The sequence below is a fragment of the Oryzias latipes genome, chromosome 11 (genome assembly GCF_053564925.1).
Source record: "Oryzias latipes strain Hd-rR chromosome 11, Olatipes_Hd-rR_3.1".
Taxonomy (NCBI): Eukaryota; Metazoa; Chordata; class Actinopteri; order Beloniformes; family Adrianichthyidae; genus Oryzias; species Oryzias latipes.
This window is the reverse complement of record NC_136247.1, coordinates 18,609,008-18,634,519: the sequence shown is the minus strand read 5'-3', so window position 1 is coordinate 18,634,519 and position 25,512 is coordinate 18,609,008. Positions and strand designations below refer to the sequence as shown.

At 39.4% G+C, this 25,512-nt stretch overlaps 1 protein-coding gene across 9 annotated transcripts; it reads left to right on the top strand.

The window, feature by feature from the left end:
* The first annotated feature begins 2,853 nt into the window (after nt 1-2,853).
* On the top strand, nt 2,854-23,687 carry tbc1d5 (TBC1 domain family, member 5). Of its 9 annotated transcripts, none has more exons than XM_011480858.4 (23): nt 2,860-2,985; nt 8,399-8,450; nt 9,004-9,122; nt 10,822-10,879; nt 11,032-11,140; nt 11,297-11,386; nt 11,900-11,974; nt 12,283-12,350; nt 12,436-12,538; nt 12,859-12,947; nt 13,043-13,093; nt 13,241-13,310; nt 15,312-15,484; nt 15,564-15,706; nt 17,135-17,241; nt 18,089-18,174; nt 20,086-20,384; nt 20,564-20,626; nt 21,616-21,824; nt 21,911-22,010; nt 22,124-22,203; nt 22,294-22,539; nt 22,617-23,687. In XM_011480858.4, exons 3-23 carry the CDS (start codon nt 9,023-9,025, stop codon nt 22,884-22,886), a joined length of 2,589 nt encoding a protein of 862 aa, XP_011479160.1. In that variant the 5' UTR covers nt 2,860-2,985; nt 8,399-8,450; nt 9,004-9,022; the 3' UTR covers nt 22,887-23,687. The 9 variants fall into 9 exon arrangements, with proteins under 9 accessions (XP_078811056.1, XP_011479159.1, XP_078811058.1 ...); XM_011480856.4 differs by having other exon boundaries at nt 21,908-22,010; XM_078954929.1 differs by lacking the exon at nt 2,860-2,985 and adding an exon at nt 3,104-3,159 and having other exon boundaries at nt 21,908-22,010.
* The last annotated feature ends 1,825 nt before the right edge of the window (nt 23,688-25,512 follow it).

Sequence of the window (25,512 nt, the reverse complement as noted above, 5' to 3'; positions counted from 1 at the left end):
CCCTTTTGAGTAGCTCAGTGTCTAGGCTAGGGTCTACAGGAAGATATCAAGAATACTATGATGGTGATGGGGTTCAGTTGGGCAGCAGAAAATTGTTCTGGAAAGGGGCCCAGTGCAGCCTTTCAGGGCAGATGTGAAAATGGATGCTCAGCGATGCTTCACATGCCTTCATGTGGAGGTTGAGCAACTCTGCCAAGGAGATTAGGAGTAGCTTGGAAAGCAGAAGTTGGCTAAGTTTGTAGGATCATCCACAAAAAACCCAAGGCTGCAACCACCACCAACATCTGCCAAAGGAGCTTTTACAAACTTCCAGATGAACTGACTGCATTAGGAATAAATAGAATGATATAGATACAGGCTAAAAAGCTTTTAGGTTGTATGTTGAACCCCCCCAGTAATCTTAAAAGTACTAAACTATTAAAACACCTTATTTCAGAGAATGTTTCTCAAGCACATATTAAGGTGACAATATTACATATTATAATTGCAGCAACATATTAAGACAGTTTTAAATGAGTGCTGTCATGCAATATTTTATTTGCACAATTAATTAATTATGACCTATAATTAATTAATCTAGTTAATCTATTTGTAATCTAACCTAATGATGGCTGTGAAAAGCCTCATTTTGAGGTATTTTCATTTTAATTTCAATATCAGAATACAAAAGAAAAAATGTGCCTTGATTAAGTTTTTTTTTTCAACAGACCTCTTACTTTTACACCACCGAGGCGGATTTTTTTTTATTTCTGTCTCAAACAATTACAAAAAACACAGACCAAAAGAAAAGGTCCACAGTTCACTAATTTAACACATCAAAAAACTGTAGAAACACTTTCTGAGCAATCCAAAAAAATTGACAACTAAGTTCTTATTAATACCATAATACATACCTTATTCTATAGTTTCATCAAAACAGCAAGATAGAAGAGAAGACAAATGATTTCCTTTAACATTTTTGGTGATTTTGATCATTTTGAAGACTGGGATGCAGCAGAAGATTATCTAAGTAGGATGAGACACAAGGAGGTGACGACAGAGATTTTTAACTATTTAGATTTTGGACTAACAAAAACAAGTGGTAAGAAGTGAAATTATGCTCTGTTTAACTTGCCGTGGTGTTCATCATATATACCACTTCCCTCCGCTGCTGCAGAGTAAGGTCAGTGCAGGCTTTGTAGCTGTTACCATGACAACACGTCGTACCACGTTTCAAGTAGTCCATTTCTTGTGAAAAGCAATTTAAATGTTAAAAAATAACAAGAATAAAGTACTGATAACTGTTTTAAAATGTATCTATTTTATAAGTGGTAGAAGCGGGATACTGCCAAAATAAATGGACTTCGCCAAAGCAACTGTCCAACAAAATCAGACCTCCACATCGTTAATTTCTGATAACATATCCCTCGCCTGGCACAATCCTTTGCATAAAAGGTAATAGTTAGAGATTAAAAATTAGATGAATGCGATAAAAATGCACTGATTTGTCTGTAATAATTGATCATGATTAATGTGATAATTTGACAACCCAAATTTAAATGTTAATGTTTGAATATTTAAATATCATTGTGAAGGTTTTTCTAGTCAGAAGTCTACAATGGCTACCTAGCATTTTTTATTCTAGAGACAGACATGCACAACATTGAAAAAAGGATTTAAAAAAAACTTTAATCTTGACAACAAGTTACAATCTGACAATATAAAAATAAAAAAGTTAAAAGCATAACTCTAGGCCAACTGAATTTTGTTTATTTTGTCTTGTCAAAAACACTCATGATAGCACTTCCAAATTATAATTTATCTTGTGATAAAGGATAAACTAAATCAAAAATAGCAATACTGAAAGACAGATAACCCTTGAAAAATCCTTGCATCTTCGGTGCATATATGAAACGTGTGGTCTTTTTTTTTTGGGAACTTTTTGGGAAGTAAGGAAGCCCTGGTTCAAGTCCTGGCTACGTTCTTTCCAGGTTCCTCACAGGGTCAAAAAAATGTTTGTTATCAGGTTAATTGGAGACTTTAAATTGGTCTTTAGGTATGCATGTGGTTGTCTGTTTTTGTTGCCCTGTGATGGACTGGAAAATGAACTCATGACTAAACAGGTTTTGGAGACAAATGAATTAATATTTGCTTTGTCTTTAGTTATTATTAAAAAAAATGTAACCATTCATTTTGATTAATGTATCAGACATCTTAGCAAAAAATACTCTATATTAGTGTATCGGTACTACAAGTATACTAAACGTTACCCAATATACTTGAAGTTTACTTTTTATATATGATATATTGTTAACTTTAAATGCTCCAATTTAGTCTAAAGAAGTATTGGGTTAGTACATCCTACACTACAAGAACATGGTCTACAGGAGACTTGCCATACTTATACTCATGTATACTTAATAAAATAAATTTTGGGTGTCCTCCTTTTTGCTAATGGACTATATGAACACTGATGTGTCTCTCCAATGAGAACACAAAAGTGCAAGTGGCCCCTAAACTCATTAGAGTTTCAATGTAACATGGTCGCAGCCCAGTTGGTGCCTTTGAGTGGGCTGTTCGCTTCAGGGGCCACACCATTACTTTTGAGTCTCACTATTGCTTTTTTTTTTTAATTTAATCTAGGTTTGGTAAATATATTAAAAAACAAAAAAAGAAAAACTACAATCTGAATCTTGAAACAGATATTTTAGCCTAAAAATCAAGCTTTTTAAAAATTCAGTTATTTGTCAACTAAAAAAATAAAATCTTGTCTTAAATTAGGGGGTAAATGTGTCGCATTAAAGACCAGTTATCACGTGAACAGTCATTTGGTGTTCCACCCTAAATAATTTAATTGACCATCTACCTCCATCGGCTCTTGCAAAGCTTCAGTTCTGTGGTCACGTGACCAGTCAGCTGATCTTCAGCACATCCGCCTGACCAGCTTCTGTTTACAAGTCGGTAGAGTCCAACAGCAGAATGAGGATTCTGCCATGATCTTGGCAGGTATTTAACATACACAGAAAGACGATAAGTACTCATAATTTGCACTCTGCTGTTTGTTACACTCGAGCTGGTTTGTGCGCGTGCTTATTGCAACTTTTTTGTGACGGCTGTAGCGGTGTCGGACGTGAGAACGGGCCTTACTGGGTTGGATAAGTGCTAATGCTCAGGCTAACTGTAAGCTAGCTTATATTTGCTTCCTGTCATTTGGTCACGTTCAGTTTACAGACTCCCAAAACTAGTATCATCCAACCTGCTTAACTGGTGTAGCTTTAATTTATTATTCAAAGACGAGAGAAACTGCTTGGTGTTTTTCTCTACATTATTCCCGCTGGCTACAACAATTCTGTATGTATTAATTTTAATGATGCGGTTTGTGTGCGCGCGCGCGTGCTTCAAAACTATTGAAGTTACGTTCTCAGATTTGGTTTGTTAAAGATAAGCTTTTACTTGCATAGTGTTTCCAGTTTTCAGACTGGTCATATCATCACAACCAACTAAAGTAAATATTTAAAGTTTAAAAAAAGAATTACACCTTAGTTGATGAAAATCATGCATTGAATTGTCCTATAAAGTAGATTTTTCATATTTTCATGACAAAAATAGCATTTTACTTTATGAATTCATAACTTCAATGACCATTTTTGCATTTCTCGAGTTTAACTACCGGTAGTTATTTATTTTAAAAAACTAAATCATATTTCTAACTGGTAACTGAGCTAGATGCCAATCCAGTCACTTTATTACCCAGCTCTTATTCAAATTGTTTAAATTCATCCGAGGTTCTTGGTTCAATCTTTGACTTTTGTGCATTACTTATGTGGACTAATTTATTGGTTATTCTTCAAATTCCATCCATCCATCCATCCATCCATCCATCCATCCATCCATCCATCCATCCATCCATTCATTCAGGACTGACTGAATCCCTTTTGAGGTCACAGGGTCGCTGGAGCCAACCCAGCAAGGACCCTGAACAGGTGGTCAGTCTGCTGCAGGGCCCTTTATTTATTCAGATTGCTGGAGATAGTGATAGTGATGACAAAACCAAAAATCACTGCATCACTCAGATCAATTATGGAATTTCTCTTTGAAAAGAATGTCAGTTCAGATAAACGTTTTAGGGTTTGAATTAAAAAACATTTCATACTATGCATGTGTACTTTAGCTTCACTTAATCCTCGTCACACTTTAGTTTCAGCTGCAGGCTCTGTGAATTTCTAAGCGTTTCATAATGTTTTCTTCTCTTCTTTTTTTATTGTTTTATTTTTAATCGTTTTTAAAACCCTGTGAGATTAGGTTAACCCAGTTGACAATAAAGAATGGTTTTGACTGGAGCTAAAAATATCCCTCTCAAAAGTCACCATGTGACTCTCTGTGAATGTCCACATTTGCCAGGTTTTACTTGCGCCTCGTCAACTTCTGCTTGCGCTCTTGAAGATGGGCAGGTGTGTGGTTGTGAAATCTCAAAGGCCCGAGAAAATTCCCAGTAGTTTGCGGAGCTTTTGGTTCCCTGCATGTTCTCATCTTCTTGCAGTGCATGTGACTGTGTAGGTTTTTGAGTTCTCTCTGTGTGCTGAGGCATGTGAGTTTATTTAGCTCCAGTGTTCCTCTCTGACTAAACTGCAGTCTGCAGCTGCAGCCGGCAGAGATGGATCATCCCTTTCACTGCTGTTCTTTACATACGCATCCTGTGTAAACTTTTTTTTCCATTGTAGCTGGCCTTCTTTTAGCTTCGTTTTTGAGTGATTGGGGTTCTAATAAGGTGAATTTTGTTTTTAAGTTTTACGGAAAGTGACATTTAATTAGTCAAGCTTTTTAGAGGTATTATTCGGCTTCTGCTTTGGAAAGCTCTCTTGACATTAAAGGAATGTGTTACTGCCAGGATTTTTCTCCAAGAAAGAAAGAGAAGCTTTGAGCCAAGAATAATACTGACTGTTGAAATTGAACATAAATTAAAAAAAAGTTGTGCTTAATTCAAAGATTTGTATCTTTATTGAAAGGGTTTCTATTGAGTTTAGCTATAAGACTTTCTTTGTTTTTCACTGAAGCAAAATATCCCACTTGTGAAATATTATTATCAGTGATTAGTAATTAAATTAGCCAAAACAGGAAAAATAGCCAGAAAATCTTAAAAATGGCTTTGAACTAATGCAATTTGTTTAGCATCCAAAGCATTTGCTAACAAGCAAGAGTAGATATGTTTGAGAAAAACTGACCCCCTGTATCTCATCTAATGATTTATTTATGCCATTTTTATTATTTTTATAAAAGATTTGTGTTGTCCATTATTGAGAGGAGCCTAGTCTGCTGTATTAGATCATTCATAAGGTAATTTGCTTGATAAGTATGTGGGGAAAATCAGAGTTTGTTTGTTTTTTTCCTTCCTTTTTCTTTTGTTTCTGGTGAAAGATAAAATTGTCCGAAAGCTAGTGGACTGCTGTGTTGGTCAGGATCGCGCTAACAAACCAAGGATTACATCTGCCACTTTTAAGGGATAATTGAAAAGAGAACACTGTCATAGGGAAACGGGCAGACACCTCTTCACGGCTTTCCTTTTGTTTGTAAAAGTTGCAGATTACTTCTGAAATTTCGCTGGGATTATGCCATAATCATGAGCAATGTGAGGGAAAAAAAAAACACTCATTGAAGGGGAGCATTAGTCTTTGAGTGGAACAGATGTTTCCCCAGAAAACAGCATGCATTATTCATATAAGATAATTTCTATTTTCATGGAGCGTTGAGCTAATTGATCAAGCAATGTTTCATTCATACAGTTAATAGGTTTAAAAGATGCCTTTGTTGGGTTATTTCCACAATTATTAAATGGAAAGAACACTCCATGCACTGTGGATTGGTAATGTTTCATCAGCTTGTGCATTAAACAAACCAAATTTATAAACATGGAATAATCCCAGTTTGAATAAGGGCTGAAGGCAGAACTGGTTAACCTAGTTTGCAGTGTCTCACAGAGAAAGTTAAACTCTTTTCTGAAGCCAGATCTTAATTATACTTTCCCTTGCATAATTTGGCTGCCAGATTTGTCAAATAGCCCTACTTTGTAATATGCTAAATAAAACATAATTTCATTTCAAGACCAAAGTATTACCAGCTTTTGTCACTTTTCACGTCAATAGATTAAGAAAAGCAGCGATTTTCATTGTGAAAACTGTTAGGAGGACTGGGACATGCCCATTGTTGAAAAAGGACGGAATAGTCCAGTTCTCCTCTTTGGTGGTTTTCATTTCGATATTTAGCTGCAACAGCAAGGTTATTTTTTCTCTTTTTGAAGGACGCTAGATGAGGGAGACACGACTGTGTTCGAGTTGCAAAGGAATTTGTACTTTTTGATTTTAAAAATCTATATCTTCAGTAGGGATGTTCCTATTTGATCAAACCGTTGGAAATCAGGCCCAATCCTCTAGTTTCAGAATCTATCAAAATCAAGGCCTGTTCACACCGGGACGAATTTCGCCGGCGATATTCGCCGACGTTTAACGCCTCGTGACTAAACAAAGGGCACCAATGAGAGTGTGCACACCGACGCGAAAAAACGCCACGCGACAAAGCGTAAAAAAAAAAACGCCTCGGGTTCGTTTTTTTTTTTCGACGCGTCGTGTCGAAATCTATTCGACCAATGAGAATGGCGCTTTTGCACACGTGTCTGGAGCTTCTGAAGTTACAGTAAAACACAACTTGGGGGCGCTCAAACACAAAACTGCCTTGCTGAGCACACATACCAGCGAAGAAGACAGACGCCAAGTAGCGTCAACACTGCCGCAAAGAAATAATGACGGACATTCTTAAATATCCCCTTACCAAGTACCAGTTGGAGCTACTGATGCTTGAAATATTCATGTTTTTTTGTATTATTCTGACAAGCGCGTAAATACTTGCTATCTTCTTCTGAGTGAAAAGCGACTTTAAGAAGCGTAAAGTTGCGCAGCGCCACCTTGTGTACAGGAGTATTTCTGTTTACATTAAGCGCCATCTAATGTCAGGGAATGAAATTGCATGTTCGCTCGGCTCACCGTCAGCGAAAATCGCCTGGGTGTGAACACAAAAAACGTGGCGAAAAACGCTGGCGAATAACGCCTGGCGAATATTCGTCCCGGTGTGTACGGGCCTTCAGATGTTGCATCCCAGTCCGGGATCACATATTTTTCTTCTCCTCATGATCATCACCATATTTTTCAAGCTTGTTATTACAGATACAGTGTAGCAAAAAAGTATTTTGTCAGCCACCAATTAGTTCAAGTTCCTCCACCACAAAAAATGAAAGAGGCCTGCAATTTTCATCATAAGTAAACCTCAACTATGAAAGAGAAAAAATGAGGAAAAACAATCCAGAAAATCCCAGCATAATTTACAAAAAAAGTTATCTGTAAATTATGGTGGAAAATTAGTAATTTGGTCAATAAAATTTGAACTTGATACTTTGTTAAACACCCTTTGTTGGTAATGACAGCAGTCAGATGCTTCTTGTCAGTCTTCACAAGGTTTTCACAAACTGTTATTGGTATTTTGGCCCATTCTTCCATGCAGATCTCCTCTAGAGCAGTGATGCTTTGGGGCTGTCGCTGGACAAAAAGTACCTCCGAAGATTTTATTTGGGATTGAGATCTGGATACTGGCTACGCCACTCCAGGACCTTGAAATGCTTCTTATGAAGCCACTCCTTCGTCACCTGGGCAGTAGGTTTGGGATCGTTGTCATGGTGAAAGACTGAGCCATATTTCATCTTCCATGGCCTTGCTGATGGACGGAGTTTTTCACTCAAAATCTGACTATACGTGGCCCCATTCATTCTTTCCTTTACACGGATCAGTCGTCCTGGTCCCTTTAATGAAAAACAGCCCCAAACCATGATGTTTCCACCCCAATGCATTTCATTAGGTATGATTTTCTTTGGATGCAACTCTGCATTCTTTCTTGACTGACCATATGACATTCTCCCAATCCTCTTCCGAAGCAAACTTTAGACAGGGCTGCACACGTACTGGCTTTAGCAGTTACAAAGGCATCAAACCGGGACTCTGTTTCATCAGATTGTCAAAAGCAATTGACCCAAAAAAAACCCTGATCGGGACACCCCTAATTTATAGCTATTCCTTAGAAGCAATATTTTGACTTAGTGTTACAAAATGTGTTTTTTTTTTTTTAAAAGTTGATGCCAACTAGAGCATATCTATATCTCAATATAGTCATACTCTTTGTGTTTCTATCAGAAATGTTTTCAAATGTATTCATTTGACTTAATATTGGTTAATGCATGTGGTAAATTCTTTCTTTTATCAAATAGTTTTGTTTTTTCTGCTGGTCTTCTTAATTTAATGTGTTTATTCTAGCTTAACCTTGTAAAAGTTTTATCTTCCATTCCCAAGTGTTTTGGTGTCATTGTTGTGACTTCTTGCAGAAACATCCTTTTCTTCTGAGTCTTGACTGAGAAGAATCACAAGGCTCCCACAGTAAGTTGTAAGATCAAACAGCTTAAGGGAACTCTTGTGTTTATTAGGGGATTTTTTTTATTTTAGAGTTGGTTTTTCCTGAACTGTTAAATGGATAAAACAAAGGAGATGGTGTTAAATAAATGTGACTTTTGTTTGGCTGCCTTTGACCTATCAGTCATAAAGATTCGTGTTTCTCTGCCTCTGTTCTCGGACACTCTCTTCTGCATGTTTTGTATCTTACTCTGCTGAAACTTGCCTGGCTTTAAAAACTGTCATTGTAAGGTTTCTGGAGAGGTCGAGCTGAATCACATGGTTTTTTAGCCGATTGGCATTGTGAACAAACGGGGACAGTTTGCCCCGAAGACCAGGTTTGAGAAATGCTGATCTAGAGGAAAGGCAGTCAGGAAAGGAGAAGAATTCATCTTCTGTGGTCAGGATCAGATCTGTAAAAAATACTCCTACCAAAGACTCCATCACAGGCCTTGATTTACTGAATTTGCTTACTCTGATTTCATTTTTGAGTTCTGTTTCAGCACTTGTCTCATATCTGACCTACATTTTTATTCTGCAGGTTCTTCTGGGTCACGGTCATGCAGCACCTCAATTTTGAGACCTGTCACCCACTCCAGACTGAGGAGCAGCAGGAGACGGGCTTTGATCCGCTTCACGCATTTAACAAGAACCGCAGCAGTATGTCAGGCCTCCATGACAGATTTTGAGTCAGCAATAGAGTTTGTTTGATTTTAGTTAAGTGTCATGCACTCCTGTGCCCAGCCCTCATTGGCTTATATGACACTACAAGACAGAATACAGAAAATGGCCATCACATAACTCAAATAACAATATACAGTTATCCACCCAATCAGTCTAACAGATTACAAAGTGACTATTCTTATTGTTCATGCCTTTGCCAAAAAATCAATATGAAATATAAATCCAGTTATGGGTTTAACACTTTAACGCTAGAGATGTCACTGGCTACCACTTAAAAACATGCACTCCTAGACCTACTGTAACTTCTCGACCGTTCATCCGAGCAATGTGAATCAGCTGGTTCTGTCGCAGAGAAAAGCAGCTTTTCTTATTGGCTTTGCATCAATATGCAACACTTTACCTAAGTAATGTGTTGGTAACTATGTACCCACCAGGAGGCCCGGGTTTAGGTCTCCCTGTGCCGGTCCCCATTCCACATAAAATACAGGGTTGTGTCAGGAAGGACATCCTGTGAAAGGTGAACGACAACAACACGTTACACCATTAAACCGACTCTGAAAATGAATTGTTGCCTTCCTACTGCTGCATACTAGTATGTTTAGGTTGAAAGCGTCAGGCGATTGTTGTTACAAGTTAAAAAAGATCAAGTATTTATTGTTTTATTAGGTTACACTAGGAAAAGTATGAGCCAACTGAAAAGTTTTTTCCTAATTGTTACTTGCTTGTCAACAGAAAATAAAATAAAAACCGTGACTCAAAAAATGAGGTTTTAACCGAAACAACCCTAAACACTGGAGCCAAAGCCACGTCAATGCTTTTGACAATTTCACCTGTAACCTTTGTTAGATTTAAAATAACAACAATGTAAATCTGTGCTACAGCATCAAGCAAAAGTATTCTTAGAATTGATATTTGATAAATGATATGATGCTAAACCAAAGCTGAAGCAAACCAATATAAGAAAATCATCCAATATATTCAGTCCGGCAACATTTATTAATGATAGTCGTTTTCTCTTAGTCACCTCATCTGTAGATTTAATGTAAAGACGAGACGTTACATCACCCTGATGGGCATCTAATGGAGAATCAGACCAACACATGAGGCATAGAGGAGCAGAGTTATTAAAAGTTTAGGCTTCTAAAGGAAATAAATTTAGATCCGACTATGTGAGTCACCAGCTTAGCAAGAAAAGTCTTTAGGCTCTTGAAGCTTTATATTTACTTGTGAGAGAAATAAATATTATGGGCTGGCATGTTGTGGAACTGATGAATATTCATGTTGAGTGTCCCTGTGGAATGATCTACTCCTGTAGCTAATGCTGACAGACAGCTCTCTGACTGGAATGCATGTTCACCTGCAGGCTAAATTAGTCTTATTACCACCAATAAAGAAGAGGAGCAGTAAGAGGCATGACTTTTGTCATCACTTTTCTTGCTTCTGGCACTTTCTGCTCCATCAAATCGTTTGTAAATAAGCCTCCCCAAAGAACCTATGGGCCTTCTACAGGAAGTGAAAGGGCCAGTTCCTTTTTTGGGTTATGCTTGGTTTAAAGGGTCGGAGTTTTGTTTGTACCTCCCATTTTCAGGTTTTAATAAGTATTTATAAGATTTGGGATTTGGCTCATTTGCCTAAACGTCTCCCTCTTGTGGTCATTTGTCCTTTTTTCAATCAGGAGGATCTCTTGACAGCAGCACTTCCTCACAGTCTCAGTCAACTTTCCTCTCTTACAAGTAAGTTCTTCTTCCTGTCAGAGCTTATCACGAGTATTTTCTCCCACAGCTCACTGCTTCCGCCTTTTCAGTCTACTGCTGGAAGACATATTTTATGGAAGCTGTGCCCAGTCTGAGTTGAAAAGCTCATAAATCTTCTTTCCCTTGTGCAGGAAAGAATGGAATGACTTGTTCCTCCACAGTAATTACCTGGCCAGGATCCGGCAGGCCGGCATCAGTGGCCGACTGAGGAGCAGCCGCTTTCGGAGCGTCTGCTGGAAGGTAAACGCCAGATGGATCGAATGTTGGCAGAGGGTGGTTGTCTTAGTTTGGTCAAGACAAAAGCTTAGAGTTTAGTTCTGCTGTTTTTCTGCATGTTTGGGACTTCTGAAAAGGAATTTTGTGTAACAGAGCAATCTGTGCTTTGTGTGACTGCAGTTGTACCTAGAGGTTCTTCCAGAAGATAAGGGGCAGTGGATCAACAAGACCAATGAGCTTCGGGCACAGTATGAGAAGATCAAAGAGATGGTAATGCCGTCCTTTGTGATCGGTCCAATAAGAATTCTGAGATTAAAACTTTTCAATAAACTTCTCATTGGAAGTGGTTGCTTGAACGCACTTTGCCGAGCCCAGTGTGAACGTAGCATAAGAAACACTTCACAATACACTTACCGCACGCACGACAATGGCACGTTTCCTTTTCATGACGTCTCTTGAGGTGGCCTCAAGGGAACTGAAGCGCACACCAGCTCTCCCTCAAAGATGAAGCTGCTCCTCTCTATGACCCTCTAGGGGCCCGGATAATCCAAAACGTCGCAGCACCCGTACAGGTCAACTCCTGTACAGGTGCATGTGACTGAGCCTTTAAGTATTTAATAAGAGAGGCTCAATTTAACTCCATTACTTGTCTTTGTGGGGGCAGTTAAAGTACTGAACCCTCTCTGGGCAGACTGGGTCACAACATCTAACTAATATGTAAAGGTATAAAACAATTGATCTTTTTATTGCTGAAGTATTGATAACTCTTGGTTTCTGTCACAGCACATCATTAATCCCCGGAAGGCTGCAGGCCAGCAGGATCTGGTGGTCAACAATCCTCTGTCCCAGGATGAGGGGGTAAGTAAGTCGTTTTTTTCAGTTGTTCCTAGTTTACAGATGAAATAAAACCGTGCTTTTTACTCGGGCTATTCCTTCATATTTACAAACTCAGTCAAGCCACAGAAATAAATTACTAATTTATGTTTTAGCAGAAAAATACAAAGTTGTGGTGGGAAATGGGCTTCTGCTTTTAATCACACAGCTGATACTGAAATCTTTTTGATATACAGAGCTCAACTATGTAGTCAAATGGCTTTAAATTGACAAGCATTCATTCCTGTTTTCCTTAAACGCCCCAACCTTCTCTTTTTTTCTGGGTTTAACAGAGCCTGTGGAACAAGTTCTTCCAGGATAAAGAGCTGAAGGGGATGATCAAGCAGGATGTGTTTAGAACGTAACTTTATCTCCATCACACTGTTCTCCGTTTTTGTTTTTGGCAGTCGTCTTTAAGTAAGCCCCTGCTCTCTATCCCCCATAAGATTCCCTGAGATCCGATACTTTCAGGACGATGGCGTCAGGACCAAACTGACAGATATTCTCTTCTGCTATGCCAGAGAAAATGAGCAGTTACTGTATAAACAGGTAGGTTCTTTGTGGCTAGTTTGTTAGAACCGTATCTCAGGACGTTTAGTCTGGTCGTCACAGTATCCGTGAGAACAAAATGCCTTCATAAGCTAATTGTAACAGGTGCCAGTGATTGCACACATGGCTGGTGCAGCATCTCCTTAGTAAACTGGAAGTGACACACAATTGGTAGTTAACAATATCTAAATTTAACCTGTCATTACAAATTAGAAACCTCATGCATCATTATTAAGGAAGGCTCCACACAAATGAACCGTAGTTTGTCTCCACCCATATTCTTAGACTCTTTGTGCCCCCCTTTGCCACTGTTTCTGCAGGGCATGCACGAGCTCCTGGCCCCCATCGTATTTGTATTACACTGTGACCATCAAACCTTCCAGCATGCCAGTGAGACAGCCAGCCCCAGGTCAGTAAGAGCTTAATAGACAACCATCTCAGCCCACCCTCTGAATCAGAATACACGATTGGGGAAAAAATGAATTTGAACTTATTTTTCTGCAGTGAGGAGATGAAATGCCTGTTAAACCCAATGTACCTTGAGCATGATGCCTAGTAAGTACACACATTTTATAGCAAACTTTTATTACAGCAAACTTACTTCCACATTTAAAGTATAACATTCTTGTTATTATTATTTTTTCTTCATTATTCTTCCGGCCACTTGTGCATATGAATACCCTCTCGCACCTCACAATGTAGCGCCATGTTTTCACAACTGATGGAGACAGCAGAGCCATGGTTCTCCAGCTTTGAGAGAGAAGTGAGAAAGGTCAGTTTCATATTGGGGGAAGAAAAATAATATTGTTCTCTATAATTGTGTTTTTAATAGTCTGCAAACTGTGCTGCCTAATGTTAGACCTAAATTAAATAATCTTGAAAGTTTCAGGTACCGGTACACTTTGCTGGTTACCATAGCAACAGGCTGCAGTTTTATACCGTGGCAAACACGGTGAACATTGTTATAAATATTGCATTGGTCCATGAGAATAAATATCTGGTACTTGCAGATAAATGCAGTTTTAATGAGGATGTCAGAAAAATAAATAACACCAACCTGTTTCTGCTTCTCTGCTGCACATAGTTTTTTTTTTTATTAACAGCAAGGTAGGAACTAAGGTTACAGCTGGAGCTGATGGTGTGCGACCTTAAACTGTTGCTTAACCACTGCTATAATATTCTGGACCCTTTGTTCAGTATTAAAGATTATTTATTCATTTCAACGACTCTCAACTAATCCAGACATAAAATGCAGATTTGCATTCTTTTACTCTTGTACCTTTGTCAAAAAAAAAGTAATTACCAGTATCTTACCTTTTCAATAAAATCTAGCAGTCATGGCAATTCCTTTCTGTTTTTTATCCATTTACCAATAAATGTTAATAAAAGAGTAACCAAACACACAAACTACTTATAAAACTGCTAAACTGCTTATAGTTTTTATTTTAAAGATTAATAAAATAAGAGGTGTCCAATATCAGATATTATTGGGCGACGTGGAGGCGTGAACAGGCGACAGACGGTTGCTTCCGCAAAGTCCATTAATTTCTGATATTGGACACCTCAAAGTGCAATATCTCACTTTTTATACCATGGTCTGGGAGAATACTTAATTCGGATTGGCTGCAGATTTTCCATTAAAAAGTGATAATGGACAATTAAAAAAAACGTTCCAGTCACGTAGCCTGAAAGTCCGAAATTATAGAGCTGTCCTAAACGCCAATTTAGGTAAGAAACTTGGGACATAAAGGGGACATACGTTATCCCACAGTGAAAAGATCAATGTTCTTCAAATGGCTCTATGAGGGACATGCCAGTATCTCTGGTAATGTTATCTTTAATTTAGAATAGTTTGTTGTCTGTCTTTCTGTTTGATTACTTTATAGCTTGATACAGAGTGAATGCTTGTTTATAAATAGTTTTATTATTAATTAATGAATAAAATGGTTTCTTTGGTAATACACATTCAATGATCAGAGTTAATGGTGGATATTTATTCAATCAAAGCAATGTAGGAAATTAGTTTAGGATTTTGTTTCTTTAAAACAAACTTTTGCTTTATCTTCTGGTCAAAAACAAGCGGTTTCCTCTGAAATGATGTTTTGCATCACTTAACATTACATTTAGCACATATACATCTTTCTTTTGCTGCGGCAGATTGAGGTCGGTGCAGGCTCTGTGGCTGTTTCCATGACATGTCGCACTGAGTCTCAAAAAGCCCACTTCATGTAAAATATTGAAAGATTAAAGTACTAATATTTGATTTATCATTTCTTTCTTTTGTACGTGACCATGGTATAAGCGGGATAATACACTCTGAGGCGAGGTTTTGGAAATTATTTTCCCCTCATCTTTTAACATGTCCCAAAAGATGGTCTGGGACACTTTACTATTGTCATTAATTTCTGAAAAATCTTTCATTTTTCTCTGAATTTCCTCCCTAAGTTTTGCATCACTCGATGTATTTTGAAAGAAGTTTCCAAAGTATCCTAAATTGTTTAGCCAGATTTATAGTTAGGTTTGAACACTGATTAGAAAAGTTAGTTGTCTTAATATTGTACTCTCTTAGTCTGAATGTATCTGTACTGAACATGAAGGAGTAATCTATTTTAGAATGGACAAAAAAAAAAACAGTATGTGAGGAATTTCTGATTTTATACTTTTTAAATTACACCAGAAATCTCATGTAACTACATATTTGTACGCTAAATAACCACAAGTTTTGTTTAAAAAAAAAAAAAAAAATTTTTTAAATATTTTTCATATCTAATAGGGTAAGGAAGAAATGCTATCCAGCATCCCGTTCGCTCGCCCCCAAGACGCTGGGCCTTCCGTTGCCATAGTGACCAAAGTCAATCGTATCCAGGACCAGCTGGTGAAAAAGCACGACACAGAACTGCACATGCACCTAAACCGACTGGAGATCGCCCCCCAGATCTATGGCATGTAAGTGTATCTTCTTTTAGCTTGTGTGGTTTCTTCCGAGTCCTCAGCTGTACTCAGAAGTTCTGTTTGTTGTCCTCAGCCGGTGGGTTCGTCTGCTGTTTGGACGAGAGTTTCCACTGCAGGATCTTCTGGTGGTGTGGGATGCCTTGTTTGCCGACAGCATCACTCTGGATCTGGTGGACTATGTCTTTGTGGCCATGCTGCTCTACATACGAAATGCTTGTACGTTTTTTTTTTGTTTTTGTTTTTTAATAGTTTGCTATTTTGGATTAAAAGTAGTAAAGGCAATGCGATCCCAACTTTGTTGACATAATTCCATGCAGCAGTTCAAAGAAAGTTTATTGAATCATTGTTTTCTTTTAAGCTTCACTTTGGCTACGTTCACACTGCAGGCTGAAACGACCCAATTCCGAATTTTTTGCCCCTAAGTGGCCCAATTCCGATCTTTTCATGACAGTCTGAATGACACAGATCCGATCTTTTCAATTGCGACCCAGGCCCCGTGGGTTTGCAGTCCTGAATCCGAATTGTAGCCGTTCTTTTCAATTGCGACCGCCGTCTGACCGGCCAGGCGACTTGATTCCGAATCGTACGTCATCGACACGCAACAAACGTCATCATTTTGCGTTAAAGTAGGCGGGAACGAGAACGTAAACATCAACCATGGTGGACGATGCTGCTGAGATCAGTCAGTGGAAGGGAAGCGAGATCCCCGATTGGATTAATATTTGGGCTGATCGCTCTTTTCAGGCCAAACTCCAGGGCTCTTATTGCAACTGGGCGGTTTTTGAAAAATTTTCCAGCTAAATGGCAGAGCGTGGTGTTGAACCTTTCCCGCGATGACTTTTTTTTCTTTCTCTCCTTCCGACCGTCACCGTGCTCAGAAGCGCAGGGGACCCGAGGCGATCCTCCTCCTCCTCCCTGTTCTGATCCTTAGATTCTCCAGACCGGGTTGATAAAGAGTCCATAGCATTTATTTTGGGGGAAACCTTCTTTTATTACCGTCCTCCGTAACACACAACATGAATGCGCGCACACACTGCCCCCCCCCCCCCCCCCTATTCTCTATCGCGGCACGCGCTTGCACACGCGGGCGCGCGGCCCCAACACATTCACATCCCCATTCCACAACAGTGGGTACTGACGATCCCGACTCCAATGCCTTCTTAAAATGAGAAGATTGTAATTGTGCTGCTCCTTCGTGAAAATAAATTTAATATTACAAAAAGAGCTCCGCTTTTGACAACACTGTTGTTGACATCTGCTCCGGAAACAAGTGACGTCGTTCACCGTTGAGTATTCTTCTGGCTTCTGCGCATGCGGGTCTCGTTTGGGTCGTGTCACGGTCACACTGGAGATCACAAAAGTTCGGATTTACTTGGAAATGTGAACGGTCTAGCAAACAATTCATTGAGCATTAAGCCCTGCAGTGTGAACGTAGCCTTTGTCCTCTTAAAGATATAAAAATCGAATTCTAAATTTTAACCGTTTTTTATTTCTGTAGTCAAGTTGTGGGTTAATGCTGTGCTGTTTTTTTCTATTAGATGAAATTGATTCCCACTAGAAATCTCATCTGCTCTAGTCCTTCCATGATGTTTTTGTTTTTTACATTTAAAAAGATCCCTTTCTTCCTTTGTTTTTCTTTACCAGTAACTGCTAATAACTTCCAGACCTGCTTGGGCCTTTTGATGCACTACCCTCCAGTAGAAGATATCAATGCCTTGCTGCAAAAGGCACTTTTCCTCAGAGATCCCAAAGTAAGCAATCACCCCCCCCTTTCCAAAAGGTTAAATGGAAGAGTGAGGAATTTTACTACAACCAACTTGTCCTGGATTGACAGTTTTGCTGTGTCTGACTTTGCTTCTGCAAATATTTACTCAGTAAAATGTCATTCTTCAGTGTAAATTTCCTAATTTTCTTGTTCCCTAAATGGAAACCCTTCCCACGGGTAAATGCTGGAATCCTCAAGTGACCATCAAAGCATAAACAGTTTGTCTTGCAGTGCTGTGACACTGTCAAGCAGCATTTATCTACAAATCTAAATTAAGCAAATGTTCTGTTCCTTTTTCTTGAGCCTCAACCCATCAGTAAACACAAAAAGAACTATTTCTTAATAGTTTGACATTTTTCACTTATGCTACCCTCGTAAAATATTCAATATCTTTTTTTTTATTTTTAAAATGTGTAGATTTTTATTTCAACAGCAGGAGACATAGTTTTCACTGTATGAAAATGTGAAAAAGGACTTTAGGATGATTATTCTCTCATAACCACAAAATACTTCTTTAGAGCATGGATTCAAAAATCTTACTGATGGTTTATCAATAACTAACAATTAAAAATAACATTTTTTACTGAGGCTTCAGATAAGAGGTTTTTTTTTTTAAACTTCTTGCAAAATTGCAAGCTCATCCATCCATTTTCAAATCTCACTGAATCCCTTTTGAGGTCACAGGGGTCACAGGCAACCCTGTGACCACAGGAGCCTGTCCCAGCTACTGTTGGGTGAAGGCAGGGTACACCCTAGACAGGTCACCACTCCATTGCAGGGCATCATGCAAACCGAAACGATCACGTTTTCTTTTTATGTTCCTCATTTTGCAGAACAATCAACGGCCTGTGAACTACCAGTTCCAGCAGAACCTGGATTACTACAAAACAAGAGGCACTGATCTGATGAACAAAACCAGGTGCTCTTTTTCTCAAGTACATTTAAAGATGCCAATTTTATTTCAATCAGGACATACTTAAAAGAAAAGAACATGCAATTGGTTATAAGTTAAAAATAGATAAAAGAAAAGAAAAAAAATCCAAAAACGTGACTTGAGTGTTGGCCAGTTATTGTCTTCCTTTGCACTGCTGATCATGTTCTGTCTCTTTCAATTACTTTTCTTTATTCATTCATTCATCTGAATTGGACAACATGAGAGTTAAATGGTTTGATATCACCTGAAATATCCGTCAACTCTTAGTTTTAGAACTCTGTCTTTTGTTTTTACTGTACAGATCAAGTTTTTTGCTCCTTCAGGTGCCCCTGAATTTTTGATTGTTTTAATCTCAGAGAATTCTGACATTTTTCTTGCACTACAATTTAAGCTATAATTTGCTTGTTTAGATCAATTTCTAAGTATCTTTTAAGAAGCAGAAAGATAGATGAGGGGTTTAAAAATATGCACTAAAAGAAATTTAAAAATGTCAAATCAGATTGTAATTTATAACGTACAAAGAAGAAATCTATTTGCAGACATATTTAACAAGGATATATCAGTATGATGGTATGGTTCATCTTCTCTCAACGGCCACAACATTCTAGCATAGATCTGTTCAAATTTACTTAGGCTGTTTGATCTGATTTTAAATTTTGTCAGGTTGCTCATAGGATAAGTTCCTTCATGGAACAGATGAAAAAAGCTCTTTTGGGAGAATATACGTTCAAGCTTGTCCCCCATCCCTTGTGGGGGAACCATGTCCCTAGGGTGCTTGCTTCCTGGGCCCAGCGGTCCTCCTCCAAAAAATTCCAACAACCTGGTCGAGCCATGTTCACGTTCACAGCACTTTTCAGGGACCCTCACTTCTGTCAGGGGTGCGCAGCCCCTGCCTTGCTCTCTCCTGGACCTCCCACAGGGTGTGTGGGTGGCTGCTTGGAGCATAAGGCCGGGTCTCTCTTTGAGGGGGCCCTGGCTCGTGACTGTGGTGGGGGGGATGCTCAAAACTCCTGGGTGGTGGGCTGCTCGTCTGGGGCTGGTGCTCCCAGGGCTTGTTTGTGTGGACAGGCCCCGCCCCTTTTAGAGCACGATTACACCTGACTGAGATGATTATAAACTTCCAGCAACTTGTTGATAATTGCTTTACGATTCAACCACCCATTCTATAATCATCCTCCTATTTCCCTAACCCTCCCCCCCCTTTTGTGCCCTTATCCCCCCCCTCCTCTCCAACATCCCTCTCTCTCCTTGCCTCTTCTTCTTTTACATCCGGTCCAACAAAAAACGGATACAAATTTAGTGAATATAAATAAAGTTTAGCATAAATTAGAAAAGGGGTTTATTCAAATACACTTTGTGTGTCAGAACATTGATAAACCCCTACTGTAAAAGTAAAATATGTCCAACACAAGAGCCTCAGCTCGAATCTGTTTGCTCAGCTGTTGGACAGGAAACGTTGGAAATACAAATAAGAAGATTAAAATACTTATTATTTATTTAATATTTATTTTTATTGTAAGTGACCATGGTATGAGTGGGATGGCACCCTTTAAAGTGTCCATTATCAACTGTCGGACGCGGTACGGCCTCTGCGTTGTCCATTAACTTCTGATAACGGACACCTCGTCAGGCATTATTGCTTTCGTAATTGTTAATATTCATTGATTAAATATTAGATTATTGCAATTAACCAGACAATTTGAAATCCCTTTTTAAAAGACTACTGTGTGCGAAGTTGGATTCGTTAGTGCTTTCTCACTCTGGAACTAAAATGTTCTAAAAATAAAGTGTTTTTTTATTTGCTATGTATATGTGAAGTACACATATTTGTTGCACTTAGTCTCATTAACATCAGAGCAAAAATGTGATGCAGACAATTACCTGTAATCCTTCTAGATCAAATTCCAGTGCAAAACCTCCTCTCAACATCAACAAGGTGTCCAGCAGCCTGCTGAACTTGGGCAGAAAGCTCATCTCTCCAGCCATGACGGGTGGATCTACAGGCATTTCCCCCATCAACAGTGAGGTCCCCTCCCCCTCATCGTCCTCCTCTGTGTCGCCTGCCCCGGTGCCTCCCCCTGTGCTGCCCCACCCTCTGGCTGAGCCACCCGCCCTGGTACAGACACAGAACCCGGCCCAGGGTCAACACTACCGCCTGCTCAAGTCTGAAAGCATGCCGGTCCACCTTAGCAAAGGTGAGCAGCAGGCCACGAAGTACAACTGCTTTAGGTTGGCTCAACAACAGAAAGCCCATCGTTTCTATCCACCAGTGTATTTTCTTCATTAATTTGGCTGTTTTGTAACTGACTAACTGTTGGCATGTTTAGTATAACCTGCGTGTGGCAGCATCAGCATTGACTCTTCTGTCTGTCAGATGGAGTTTCAGGTGGAGTGTTTCAGGGCTCTCTCCCAGCACAAGCTTACACTGACACACAAGGTAACCGCTGCCATGGCAACTGCTAGTGTGACCTGCCTCTTTTTCATATCTGCTTTTGTAACCACCATTGCATGTTCATGTGCTATGGGAATTATTCCCTCTTTCATTATTGCGGGGACATGATGGGAACATATAAGATACAGAGATGAAAATCCACTTGCATGTAACACTCACCCTTGCCCAGCAGAGGGAGATGTCACCTCTCTTTTGTTGAAGCTTTGCACAGGGAGGAAAGTCATGATTTATTGAAACCTATGCTGCAAGTGTAAATTGTGGATGGATCATCGGACTATCTATCCTAAAAAGGAATTAGATCTTTTTTAAGTGTAATTGATGTGGACTAATAAGATTAAAAGATGTTCATTTAAGTTGTTTAATAATTACAAAAAATACCTTAACATTGAAAGTTTTATTTATTTATTTTTATCTATTACTTAAACTAAATGTAAATAACATTTCAGCTTTACCCTGGTTAGGTATATAATTATTACATTTAGAAACTGAAGATTTTAAAGTAGTTCTTTTCCCTTTATTAAAATATGGGAATGTTGCTGCTGTTTTTTTTCCTCAGCCTTTCACACAAAAAAGCAAGGATCTATGCTCAAGTGCTGATCTATCCAAAAATTATGTGTTTGGTGTTTTTAACATCTTATTGTGGCGATTTCTAATTATGGAAGATATGTATAAAGAAAATTAAGCTTAAAATTGCATTTCTGTCTATTTCTTTTTTGAAAAATGATGTTTGAAAAATATTGTATTTGTCACTGAAACTATGTCCTAGAAAATGTATTTTGGTTAAAAACCTGCATCATTGTGATTAAAAGACCACTGGGAACGCCTTTAAAAATAGATCATAAGATGAATGGAGTGGGACTTTAAAAATGAAGCTTTGGAAAATGTCTGTAACTGTGATCTATAATCAAATCTTTCTACTATGCCATCACTGAACCTACGAGTTCTAAATTTTTCCACATTCTTATCTCAAATAGGCCAAAACCCAATGGCGATAAGCTCCTCCCCCAGCATAGAAAGCCTCCCTGGTGGGCGTGGACAGTCTACCGCCTCCCCTCCTTTACCTCTGTCCAGAGGGAGTGATGTTAGCACCTCATCACCCCCCCCTTCCGCCACCAAGAAGGACTCTTTCTTTAACATCACTCGCTCCCGCTCCCACAGCAAAACAATGGGCAGGAAGGAGACGGTGAGTTGCCTGACATCTTTGCAGTTTCCTCTTGAATCCCTTCTTCTAATTCTGCTGCTTTGTTTGGATACTTGTCCCCCTAGCAGGACGAGGACTTTGAAGCCCAGATATCGTTTCTTCAAGGCCAAATTAATGATCTTGAGGCCATGAGCAAATACTGTGCCAAGATGATGAACTCACACATCTGTAAGTTTGGCTGCATTCGGTCGGTCACGCACTTGTGGGTATGCTCCGGGGCTGAAAATAGAAGGAGCTAAAAAGAAAATGAAAAAAGACCAAAAGTCTAACCTTTTCTGTAGGTAAAATCCAGGACGTCATCCTTCAAGAACACTTGCAGAGAGAAGATGAAGTCTTGGTGTCACTGGCTGGACTTAAACAGGTGTGTCTATACGTTTGCATCACAACTGCGGTTTTTCTCACCCCTTCTATGTCCTTTAATAGCAAATTTATGAGCCTTTCCTATTGTCAGATCAAAGACATCCTGAAGGGGTCGCTGCGCTTTAACCAGAGCCAGCTGGAGGCTGAGGAGAATGAAGAGATCACCATCGCTGATGACCACTATACCACCACTGCAGCAGCGGCAGAAACTGCTCAGAACACTATCAACTACAACAGCCAACAGCAGCAAGGAGGTGATGGGGGGAGAAGCCGAAACTCCGACCTGGATCAGGGCGTAGGCGCCGAAGAGCCGACGGCAACCCCGCCGGAGCAGGAGGTTCACAGCTTTAGTCCCTTTTTTTGAGGTTTTAGGAAGTTTGAAGCACTCTTTTTACATGTTTGGTCCATGTGCAGATGCCCCAGGAGGGTAAGAACTGGGACGACTACATCCTGGTGTCTCAGGATGGAGATCTGCAGGCAGAAGGTGGAGGTAAGGGTGCATCTGAGCGCTCTCCTTCAATTAGGCGAGAGCGCGGTAGGGTGCGAATAGAGCCCGAGGGGGCTTCTGGGACTTTTCATAACCCCCTGATGGTCGGCACCACCTCTGGCTCTTCCAGCCCGGATGAGGGCTCCACCAACAGCAAGGACTCCGACTTTACCATAGTTAACCCTAACGACTTGTGAATGAGAGCACGTGTAAGGTTTCCGCCTCTCTGATGCTGTTACGGTTAGCTAAAGAGAAAGGTGGAGCAGGTTTGGGTGGAGCTCCTCCAGAACTGTCAGCCTTTAAAGATTGCACATCCGAACTGTGACACTTGATGTCACAAAAACCTTCTACTGTCTTTAGTTATCATCTGTGTGACTTCAGTCCAGGTCGAGCTGATGCCATAAGCTTTCTCATCTATGTAATGCCTGCCTCATCAACATGCTGGGATCTAACCGTTCCTTAAACCCTAGATGTCTGCTAAAGTTTCCTGCTCTGCAGACATATGTCACCAAACTGTTTACTGCTTCAAAGAGAACATCAAACTGCGGGTTTGCTTCAGGGAAGGCCTCTTACTGTACGGATTTGGAATGTGACCGTCCGTCGTAACCGTGGAGATCTCTCCTCTTGTTAAAGAGCGGTCGTGTCCTGCTGTCACCTTCAGAGGGCAGCGTTCTCCTTCAAAACCAGTGCCTCTGATTCAAAAACCTAATTCTGTGATCTTGTTCGTTTCTTCCTGTAAGCTGTTTATTTTAAGAGAATCATGTTTTTATCCTCTATGACCTTAATTAACCAGACAAAAATGATTAAACTGAGGAGTAACTGTTTTAGTGTAAAGATTATTCCCTCTGTGGACATTTTTATGTGATAATTTCATCCTCACTTTGAAAGTAAGATGTTGTTTTGTGGAAATGATGTGAGGCAGCACTCAAAGAATGTTCCTCAAGCTGTTCATTTAGCATAAATAATCCTAGATCAATAAAAATTCATTGCTCCTGCTACCTGCTGTGTGTTTTGGGTGTCTGTTTTACAAGGATAATATCCTATGCTTCTGTTTTCCTGCTTTTTTTTCCTCTTCTCCCTGTTAAAAGTATTTTTAGACATCAGTCAAGTTGCTGCGTTAACTGTACATAAATTACAGCAATTTGATTATTGTTTAAACATTGTATTTTTTTTTAAACTGTACAGAGGAAAGATTTAAATGTAGATTTTTGTTGCTTTATTTGGATTAGTTATTTTTTTAATCCTGTCAGCATATACAATTAAACCCTTTGGAATTAAGAATATAAAGTACTTTATATTTGTCTTAACATGTTTTCCATTATTGCTTTTCATTAGATTTTATTGACTGCAAATTCTGCAAATGGCATAAATTATCCCCTGAACCTGCCTGAGCTACTGAATAATGCCGATTATGCAATTTTATTGATTTATTCCATGAACAAAAGTCATCTTTATACTTACAAATGTTGCTGCTACTCCTATTGTTCATTCTGCAGAGTGCATTTCAACAGGGTGTTTAATTTACAAAACAATTTATACATTAAAGTCCCTCTCCAATCATCTTTCGACCTGTCAAAGCATTCCCAGTGGTCTTTAATTATGATTATGCAATTTTTAGCTAAAAAAAAAACTCATTTTTTAGGACATACAGATCACATTTTTCTAACTTTAGTTAGTTATTCAACACAATGTCTAGTGGGTGTAGATGACCCGAATTTTAAATAAAACCACTCAGATGCCATTGAAGTGTAGACTTTCAGCTTTTATTCCATGGATTGCACAACAAGATTGCATACAAATGTGAAAAACTAAAGCACTTTTTAAACACTATCCCTTCATTTTATGGGCTCGTAAGTAATTGGACAAATGAAATAACTGAAAACAAAATGGTCATTACTAATATTTGGTTGAAAACCCTTTGTTGGCACTGACAGCCTGAAGTCTTGAACTCATGGACATCACCAGATGCTGGGTTTTCTCCTTCTGAATGCTCTGTCAGGCCTTTACTGCAGTGGCTTTCAGTTGCTGTTTGTTTGTGGGCCTTTCTGTCTGAAGTTTAGTCTTCAACAAGTGAAATGCTACTCAATTGGGTTCAGATCAGGTGACTGACTTGGCCATTCAAGAATATTCCACTTCTATGCTTTACTAAACTCCTGAGTTGCTTTGGCTGTATGTTTTGGGTCGTTGTCCATCTGTATTATGAAACGCCGCCCAATCAGTTTGGCTGCATTCACCTGGATCTGCTCAGACAGTATGTCTCTGAACACCTCAGAATTCATTGGGCTTCTGTCCTGTGTCATGTCATCAATAAACACTAGTGTCCCAGTGCCACTAGCAGCCATGCACGCCCAGATCATCACACTGCCTCCACAGTGTTTTACTGTGGATGTAAAGTCCAATCTAGCCTTCCTATTCTTGAGGCTTATGAGTGGCCTGCATCTTGCAGTGTACCCTCTGTATCCACTTTCATGCAGTCTTCTTCTTATGGTAGACTTGGATATTGATACGTCTACCTCCTGGAGAGTCTTGTTCACTTGGTTGGCTGTTGTGAACGGGTTCCTCTTCACCATGGAAATGATTCTGCCATCATCCACCACTGTTGTCTTCCGTGAACGTCCAGGTCTTTTTGCGTTGCTGAGTTCACCAGTTCTTTCTTTCTTTCACAGGATGTACTACACTGTTGATTTTGCCACTCCTAATACTGTAGCAATTTCTGGCATGTTTTTTTCTATTTTTTCAGCTTAATGATGGCTCCTTTCACCTGCATGGAGACCTCCTTTGACCTCATGTTGTTGTTCACAGCAAAATCTTCAAAATGCAAGC

Bases quoted from the DNA above. Each gene is read 5' to 3' on its own strand.
- tbc1d5 (XM_011480857.4), top strand. From the start codon at position 9,023: ATGCAGCACCTCAATTTTGAGACCTGTCACCCACTCCAGACTGAGGAG. The intron at 11,975-12,282 runs GTAAGTAAGTCG...TGGGTTTAACAG, and splicing joins CTCTGTCCCAGGATGAGGGG to AGCCTGTGGAACAAGTTCTT. The intron at 13,311-15,311 runs GTCAGTTTCATA...CATATCTAATAG, and splicing joins TTGAGAGAGAAGTGAGAAAG to GGTAAGGAAGAAATGCTATC.